The sequence below is a fragment of the Quercus lobata genome, chromosome 8 (assembly GCF_001633185.2).
Source record: "Quercus lobata isolate SW786 chromosome 8, ValleyOak3.0 Primary Assembly, whole genome shotgun sequence".
Taxonomy (NCBI): domain Eukaryota; kingdom Viridiplantae; phylum Streptophyta; class Magnoliopsida; order Fagales; family Fagaceae; genus Quercus; species Quercus lobata.
In genome coordinates this window covers 7,598,393-7,608,082 of record NC_044911.1, presented here as the reverse complement: position 1 = coordinate 7,608,082, position 9,690 = coordinate 7,598,393, and the positions used below count along the sequence as shown (strand labels likewise).

The 9,690-nt window shown below is 31.3% G+C and overlaps 1 protein-coding gene across 1 annotated transcript; it reads left to right on the top strand.

Annotated features, from left to right (window-relative positions):
* The first annotated feature begins 3,065 nt into the window (after window positions 1–3,065).
* LOC115955000 (indole-3-acetate O-methyltransferase 1) lies at window positions 3,066–7,597 on the top strand. The gene is made up of 4 exons (XM_031073018.1): window positions 3,066–3,349; window positions 3,878–4,297; window positions 5,385–5,660; window positions 6,991–7,597. Exons 1-4 carry the CDS (start codon window positions 3,239–3,241, stop codon window positions 7,342–7,344), a joined length of 1,161 nt encoding a protein of 386 aa, XP_030928878.1. The 5' UTR covers window positions 3,066–3,238; the 3' UTR covers window positions 7,345–7,597.
* The last annotated feature ends 2,093 nt before the right edge of the window (window positions 7,598–9,690 follow it).

The window sequence follows — 9,690 nt, the reverse complement described above, 5'->3', positions numbered from 1 at the left end:
AAAGCCTTGTTTAATTGGACAGCTAATAAGTGACACGTGGTGGTAATTAGAAGATGATAAGTTGGATGATTAATTGAAAGAGTTCTCTTAATATTGATTAGTTTTCATAAAGAGTACAATGTAAATTTTATATTGTAGGCAAAAATGGGGCTAATATTTACCATTTTGTAAGAATGATAAATAATGTATAGCTTTGCTTAATTGTAAGAATGTACGTTATACATTGTAGGCAAAATTTTGCCTACAATGTATAACGTACATTTTTACTATTACAAAAAGAGCACCCCTTTTGCAAGTCTAACCTCGCCTCAAATAAGCCTAACCAGGTAAATGTAACCTTGAAGCATCAAATTTTGCCTACAATGTATAACGTACATTTTTACTATTACAAAAAGAGCACCCCTTTTGCAAGTCTAACCTCGCCTCAAATAAGCCTAACCAGGTAAATATAACCTTGAAGCATCATGCCCCAGCAATTCGAAAAAAAATAAAAATAAATAAATAAAGGAAAGAAAGAAAGAAAGAAAGAATAAACAAACAAGAAGTACCGGATAAAGGAACTTTATAAATAAATTAAAAAAAAAAAGACTACCATGAACCACCATAATTAGCTTCCAATTAGGGAAACAAGCAGCCCATTATTTGTAGATATACGTGATAAGCTTGAAATGTTTGACAGTATTATGAATGATATATAAGTGTGTCTTCTTACCGTCTTACCTACTATATAAAATAGTGGTGAAATTAACAAATGTTCTAAGAACATTGGTTTATCAAATATTTTTAGAAATTTTTTATGGAAAAAGAAAAAATTTATTATATTTCTTATGAAAATAGTATTAAAATTTTTCTAAAATAGTTTATTAACAAATGTCCTAAGAATACTCATTAACCGGATCTTAAAATAATTTAGAGATAATTATTGACTAATAATCCACAATCAACAATACACACACAGCCCTAGCAAACTGATTACAAACGAAAGATGACAATTATGTTACTTAAAGCTACATACGATTATTTATTTTTTTGGGCTTCAAGTATAGCTTGAGGTCAGTCATTAGGTCGCTCCATCATAGCAATTCAAGTCATATTACTAGTCCATCACATAACTTTTATTCTTCAAATCTTCTAAATTTATGTTTATTGAGAGCATAAGAAACCTTTGAAGAGATAATTGGAGATCAAGAAGATCAATTAAAGCCAAATGATGATTACTTTTTTTTTTTTTGCTTATTCACTGGTTTATTAAACTATCACCCCAGAAATCAAGGTTCTGTTTGTACCTAACCCTTTTATAACTTTCTAACTAGACCCTTTGTCTTTGTTGGATTAATGTTGGTATTTAAGCAAGCATTTCAAGCCACCCCCACGAGCCTTCATTAGAGCGTGGGTGCCACTTTCCAATTTCTATTACGGTAACCATATGGTCCCTATGATGAAACTAACTATGCTAAATCAATTTGAAAATTCCACATAATTAACTAAAGGGGGTTTTGACATCCTCAAAATGTGAATTTCCTCTAACTTTGTTTTTATAAAAGCTTGCAATATTATATTATGATTTGATGAACACTTTGAATTGACAAAAATATTCTTGAGATATTTTTTTTTTTTTGAGAAATAATTACAATATGTTATTAACTCGGTAATTCAAATACTTTCTCCTTTAGAGCCCCAAACACTTTATGTATGGAGAAGTGGCAATTTAGCTACAAGGTCATTGACGAATATTCTTAATATTTAAGTTTGACTATAATATGGATCTGTTTGTAAGTATTCTTAATATGAGACCTATTTTTTATGAAAGAGAAGTAACATTTAAGTTACAAGATCATCGTTAATCATTACATAGTTAATTAGTAAAAGAAATGGTTTATGAATTTTTTAGAACCAATAATGGTTTATGACTTGTTATTAGGGATTTGACGCTCCCTTTATTATGATGAGAAATCTTAGATAAAAATAGGTTTTTTTTTTTGTATTTTTTTTTTTTTTATATTTGGTAGTTTAAAAAAAGGGGTCAATGAAAAATTATCTATAGTTAATAGAAAATCTTAATAAAGTATGACTTTTATATTTGGTTATGTTTTTATTACAGGGAATAGTTATTCCTTATGAATAGCTATTTTTTTAAAATGAAGAATAACTATTCCTCTCTAAAAGAGTTGTAATAGCTATTCCTTAGTAGATATAATAATTTCCAACACTAATATATTTCCAAATAAATAAACTTTCCATACCCACCTAACAATTATGGAAATAAAAAATCATTAAAAAAAAACTCATCTCTCTAAAATTTAAAATATATTATTTTCTAGGAAATATAATTATATGAATGAGATATTTCCTAAAATAGATCATAAGTTTTATTCTAATGTTACAACTCACAACCAAACTAATGAATAGGTTTAGTTATTCCATTACAACATATTTTATTCATGGTAATAAAGATTACTATTCATATTGTAATCCACATTCAGTGTACCAAACGTACCCTAAATTATTACTGGTGAATGGAATTGCCCCTATCCTTTTTATTTAGATCCTCTTTATTTAGCCCAAAAAAAAAAAAAGAAGAGAAAAAGAAATAAATAAATCCAATGAAGAGTAAAATAAATACAAAGGTGGCAATTCAGACCATGATTCCAGTTGGGTAGTTGTGTATTTTTGAACTTTTAAATACCATTCAATTCTCTAAAAAACAAAAGCACCATTCAATTGCTTTAAAAGCATCCTTTAACAAACAAAATAATGAAAATAAAGGAGAGTATCTATATCGTACAAGTCATCAAGCCCACCAACCAATTTATCCCTTTTTTTTTTTTTTTTTTTTGGGGGGGTGTATAATTCCGGTTAATATGTACTTTTTTCGAAAAGGGTTTCATTCTCCTATCAAAAAATAGAAAAGAAAAAGAAAAGAGGTTTCATTTTAGAGAGAAAAAGAAATAAAAGATCCCCGACCAAAAAGAAAAGAGTTACAGAGGACCCACAAAAGATCATAGGTAAACTAGTCAGCTTTTTTTTTACAATTTATTATCGTGGTATTGATTAGATTGGATAATAGCTTACCTTTTGTATCCCAACCAGAGTACAAACACAAACTTCCTTAGTCCTATCTCTTCCTCTCAAGCTCTATATATTCCACTCTAGCTAGCCTCATTTTACTACCCCACAAGCCATAAAAATTTCTCATTTCTAGCTATATCATCTCAAACACATATAGCACTATTGCACTATGGCTCTCAAAGGAGACAATGTTGTGGTTTCTAATATGAAGCTTGAGAGGATTTTTAGCATGAAAGGAGGCAAAGGAGAGACCAGCTATGCCAACAATTCCCAAGCCCAGGTTTGCCTTTTCCCTGCTATCTTGACTTTCTTCTATTTGTTTTTTTTTTCACCTCCATATTTCTTTTAAAAAGCTCTTGTCAGCTTGTTCCTCTTCTCTCGACCTCTCTCTCTCTCTACCCCTTTTTCCTCTTGATCTGAAATTTACCATCTTTATAGTAGTTTAATTCTCTCAAAAGAAAAAAAAAAGTCATCATTCCTTCCAAAGCTTTTACCTTAATGTCACTTAAAAAATACAATAACCTTTATTTCCTAATCAAATATTCATGTTTTGTGTTGTCAATATATATATATATTCATGTTTTGTCCTTAGTATATTCTTGAATTTCTCTGAGAAACTTTATGATAAAACACCCTCTTTTATTTATTTATTTTTTTATCTTGATAAAAACACCATCTTAAATATCCTATATATTTAAGTTGTCTATCATATTAGCACTTAAAAGACCACCAATCAAAAAAGAAAAGAAAAAGTTGTTCCTCATGTTCATTATATTCATGTTCTCATATATGGTTGTTATCCATGCAGGCTAGACATGCTAGATCCATGCTTCACCTTCTTGAAGAAACCCTAGATGGGGTTCAACTAAACTCACCAGAAGTTCCCTTTGTGGTCGTGGACCTTGGATGCTCAAGTGGCGATAACACCATCTACATAGTTAATGTGATCATCAAGCACATGACCAAGCGCTATGAGGCCTTGGGACAAGAACCACCAGAGTTCTCAGCTTTTTTCTCAGACCTCCCTAGCAATGACTTCAACACCCTATTTCAGCTCCTACCTCCTCTAGCCAATTATGGTGGTGGTAGCATGGAGGAGTGCCTAGCTGCCGATAATCATCGGTCTTACTTTGCGGCTGGGGTGCCTGGCTCTTTCTACCGGAGACTTTTTCCGGCCAAGTCCATTGATGTCTTTCACTCCGCATTTTCTTTGCATTGGCTATCTCAGGTTAATTATAAATTTGACTCCATTAATCTTAAAAATTGATATCACTGATCTCAAAAAATGTAATTCAATTATTTATTTATATTATATTATTGATGTGATAGTAATTACCTCAGTTAATATGTGCATTTATAAGTAATAAAATAGGTAGAAGGTTTAGACCTATAGCATTCATTTTCTTTTGGTGTGCACTTTAATACCATATTATAGGTACATGATATATATTCTATGCTGACATTTAATATGGTACATAGGTTGTTTGGTACAATAATATATGCAGCCCTAGATAGTAAAAGATCTTAGCCGTCAGATTAATTGCTGGCTTTTAGAAGGTCAAAAGGGTTAATGCAACAAGTCAATTAATTATGGTCCTTAGGGTAGAAAGGAACTGAACCTGTTTTCAAAAGGAAAATGACATGTTTTGAAATTTTATCCTATCAAAAGAAGATAAACCATAAAAATGCTTCTAGCTTTTAGTAAACAAACTGTGGATCATATTATTGTGTCCCAACATATTTTAATTATATAGTTTCTTTCCAATGAATTCTTTAGTGTTGCACTCTTAACTTTTAAGCCTTGAAAAAAAATATGATTTGATTTGTTTGGGAAAGGGGAATTAATTGAAAACTTTAGGGAGAAACTATATTGTAGCTAAGTAATTAACAACAGTTGTTGGGATCATGAACAAAGCTAAATTCAATGATATCTTATGAATACCTTATGAATACTTCTTTGGAGCTCATCAAATTTTAAAACATTATTATAAGCTTATTGGGTTATTAGTGCTCTTAACTCAAAAAGTTAGTAGGGTTGCTCTCAATCCTACTAAGAATGAGAGCCAAAAAAAGAAGGAACAAGAAAAGAAAACTTGTGTATATTTTTTAACGTAGGTAGAGCACCCTATTATTACTTGGCTCCTCAACTAAGGGATACTTTTGAGTACATTTTTAGGCAAGAGAGTTCATTAACTTTGATTTAAACACACAATTGAATTCATAAATACTTTAAAATAAAGAAATACTTTGGAATCTTAGAATTTGAGGATTATAAAATATCTTCATGTGCATGACACTTTGAGAAATAACTTCAGTTGCCTGAGAGTGTGCTAGACAAGAGATCAACGGCGTATAACAAAGGAAGGGTGTTCATCCACGGTGCAAGTGAGAGCACAGCAAATGCATACAAGAAACAGTTCCAGACTGATTTGGCAGTGTTCCTGAGATCAAGATCACAGGAGATGAAGAGAGGTGGGTCCATGTTTCTTGTTTGCTTAGGGAGAACTTCTGTGGACCCCACTGACCACGGTGGGGCCGGCCTCCTCTTTGGGACCCACTTTCAGGATGCTTGGGATGATCTTGTCCAAGAGGTAAAAAAAAAAAAAATTTCAAACATATAATTAAGCACATTTTAGTTTTACTTATTTTCTTTCTTAAAGAGAATCTAAAATTTTAAAACATATTAACCTAGAAAATGTTAGTATTGTACATAAAAATAAACAAATATATAAATAAAGTAAGGGAAAAAAAATGTCAAGCTGAACAGACAAAAATATACACATGCCCATAAATTCATGCTTCTTGTGGACGCTGAATAGTGCACACTATAGGTTCTTTTATCATTGGCAAACTCAAAAAAAAAAAAAAAAAAAAAAAACACCATAAAAGGGGAAATGATTAAGTGGTGGTGTTGGGTTTCAATGCCTTGTGAATTTCACCTAGTCATGATTAAAAATAATCAATTATGGCCGTCCGATAGTCTCTGAAAAACTGGAATCCATTTCTTGTGTCGGCACTCGGCAGCATAAGTACTGTTTGGCAGGTGGGCAGTCCACATTTTTGACCAGGGAATTGGATTTGAGTGTTGTGGCACAACATAATCATACCTTGTAGCATGGCAATAGGGCCATTTGGATCCATCTGATCATTGTTGATCAGAAAATGATTTATTCGAGGGCCCAACATTTACTGTCTTTATAAACAAAGTTAAGATCCTGTCTTTTAATCAACTGCTCTAGGATAGTGTGCATCATTAAATGTTGATGAAGTTTAATAGTAAAATCACACAAAATAGTATACATAGCCCATTACCATTAGGCCAGCCCATGTAATTGATTAAAAGTAAATCATCCTTTAGATGGGCTGCATGTACTTACAAGTTGACTTTGGTAACACAAGGGTTTTATTAGGTTTAGTCCACGCCAATTTATAGCATGTGATATAAAGAGGGTTCAGGATCATCCTGCCCCTTGTGAATTATATCTTTCTTTGTTTTGTTAATAAATTTTATCCATATTCAGAGGGAAAAAAAAAAAAAAAAATCTAAATCTCAACTTCATAATTGGAAATCTTAATGAAGTAAAAAATAAATAAAATAACACTCTTTCAGCCTTTAAAAGGTTCGCAACCATTCAAGAAACATAAATGAGGCTATGCTATTCATTTTTTAAATGAAATGGTGGTTTATACATTATCAATAGTGCCACTCCATGATTTGAGAAATTAGATTTAGCATGATTTTGATATAAGTGATGCTGAAAACATAATTTATTCAACTAGTTAAGATTGTACATTATAATTGTAGTAACATCATTTTTCATATACCTACCACACTTGAAAATTTGGTACAACAAAGACTCATTGTTTTGATATTGTTGCATTAATTGTCCCTAACTATTCCTATGCATGAAATCAATATAGGGCCTTATAAGTGCTGAGAAACGTGACAACTTCAACATTCCTGTGTATGCACCAAGCCTACAAGACTTCAAGGAGGTAGTTGAAGCTGACGGTTCATTTGCCATTAACAAGCTTCAGGTTTTCAAAGGAGGAAGCCCTCTTGTGGTTAACCAGCCTGATGACGCGGCAGAAGTCGGCCGAGCCTTAGCCAACAGCTGTAGGAGTGTGTCTGGGGTCCTAGTTGATGCTCACATTGGTGACAAACTTAGTGAGGAGTTGTTTTCAAGAGTAGAACGCCGAGGCACAAGTCATGCTAAAGTGCTTCTAGAGCAATTACAGTTCTTTCATATAGTGGCATCCCTTTCTTTGGCTTAGAGCAAAGAAAAAAAAATAGCTTTTTTTTTTTTTCTTTTTTATTTATTTATTTAGGCGTGTCATTCTATTGAAGAAAAAGTCAATCACACAAAAGAGAGAAGCAGGAAAGGCTTTAATTTTGATCTCCTATTATTTTTCTTTTCCCTCTCTCTTTTGTGTGTTTCTGTGTGTTAATGTAGCTACTTGATGGCTTTTGTGACTTTGTGTTCCCTTGAATCCAAACTGAGTAAAAAAAGCTAGTAATCCTATTTCATTCTGCTTTCTTTATAGCTCATTATTATGTCTTTCTGTTGTATCAATGAAAGGTCCCCTTCTTTTACCTAACAAGTTGTGAAAATGCCATAAAAAAAAAAGTTGTGAAAATGCCATTTGAATTCAACTTTTATTTTCCTTTACTTTTTTGTTTTCAATAAATGTAGGAGGGTGGGATTGACTAGGGAAGTGACAGTTATTTCAGTTATTACTGACTTATTTGCTCCCTTCTTTTCAAAAGTTATACTTATATCTATTATTTTTCCATTCTTTTTGGTACTCCTTTCTTTTCTTCAACCATAGGATTCTGGCTCTTTTCATTTTTTTCTTTCTTATTTACTATTTTTTAATTAAGCTAATTATCATTGCCATATAGAAAGTTCAAACGAAAAAGAAAATGCTTACTTAGGTCCCCTTACATATAGAGTTTCTATTTCACTTAACTGAGAATTTGAAAAGGTCTTGATAAGAACAAAACATAATTGTACCTGCAATATTATCTTATCAAGTAATCCACTGTATTACGATAAGGTACTTTGTGCATTCAACATATGCATTCTCTTTCTCACAATATGTGAATTATATAATCGTGTCTCTCTTACAATATATGAATTCTATTATTGTGTGAAATCTAAACACATGTAAAGTATATATTTGATAGAGATAATACATATGCTGGATAAATAAAATAATTATTGGTATTACTCAAGGTTTTATATAGATAAAACCATTAAGAAAATCTAGAACTAAAGGTGCCTCAACAACAATAGAAAGCATAGATTGTATTAGAAATTAAATCAATGGCAAGCGTCCCTAGCTCACTGTTCAAACTAATCTTTTGGTGAATAGAATATGATGGTATCAGCCTCTTCGGGTAGTCTAAAGCTTACTCTTTTCTTTAAACTATCGCTTCTTCTCATTGATGAAGAAACACACATTTCTCTTCTACCAATCTCTTCAACTTTCAACAGCCTTTCCAAAGAATAACCGTCCCTGCTAGTATTAGTTTTATCTCCATCTTCTACAGCTAAGTCTGGATAAACCATGTGAGAAAACTGTTTAAGAACATGGTATTCACCTTCAAATTTAGAATCTTGTTCATAAGAATAGCCTGGTGAATTTTTCAGGCACTCCTCTAGGCTAAAGTACTCCCCAATCGTTTTCAGCTGTTGCTTCTCTTTTGCGTGTACTTGGCTCCTCTTCTTGAGCTTGGCCCGTAAGCACTTTGGCTTCATAAACTCAATAATCGTTGTTTAAGAAAGAGAGAAACAAAAACACCTCATTTTTTTCTTATCAAATGTAATATGTAACTATTTGTATAAATGAAAGACCAAATGTAACTATTTTATATTGCACTTAACGTGTATAATGAGTCTATATATAATAGGATAAATGAGGCTATATGTTAGGAAACTTGACGGGGTTTCCAAGAGTGAGAATTTCATTGTGCAATAGCTTAGTTATTACCAAATTGTCAAAAGTATGGTTAAGAGTAAACGAGGTGTAACAATATAATACAAATACACAGTTGCAGTTGTCGCTCAACAATATAAAATTAAGGGCCATAGTTTTTCATCTTAAAATTTCATGGAGTAACTTTACATTCAAACGAAAAGTGGCTATGATTATAAATTTTAGTGCTAAAATTACTTCTCATTAAATCCTCAAATTCCCTTTATATTTTTATTTAAACTAGCATGTAGCCACATGCATATACACGGGTACAATTAAAAAAAAATGTTACAATTATATGATTCAAATTAAACTTTTTTTTTAGAAGAGGTTCAGATTATGCATGGTATTAACTTACACTTTTTTTAAACCATATATTTCTAAAATATGTAATAGTTTCTCATCCTATATACTAGCTTGTAATCCCATGCATATGCATAGATACACTTAAAGATATACAATAAGATGCATAATATAATTCTTATATATATAATTTAAATACTATTGATAACTATTCTTATATTTTGTTAACTTTTTAAAAAATCTTATAAGAATATTATTTGGTATAAAATGTAAACTGTCTATGTTTATTTATTTTTTTTATTACTTCTTAATTTTTGTTAATGTGAAGAAACTTTTTTT

Bases quoted from the DNA above. Each gene is read 5' to 3' on its own strand.
- LOC115955000 (XM_031073018.1), top strand. From the start codon at position 3,239: ATGGCTCTCAAAGGAGACAATGTTGTGGTTTCTAATATGAAGCTTGAG. The intron at 3,350-3,877 runs GTTTGCCTTTTC...TTATCCATGCAG, and splicing joins CCAACAATTCCCAAGCCCAG to GCTAGACATGCTAGATCCAT. The intron at 5,661-6,990 runs GTAAAAAAAAAA...AAATCAATATAG, and splicing joins GGGATGATCTTGTCCAAGAG to GGCCTTATAAGTGCTGAGAA.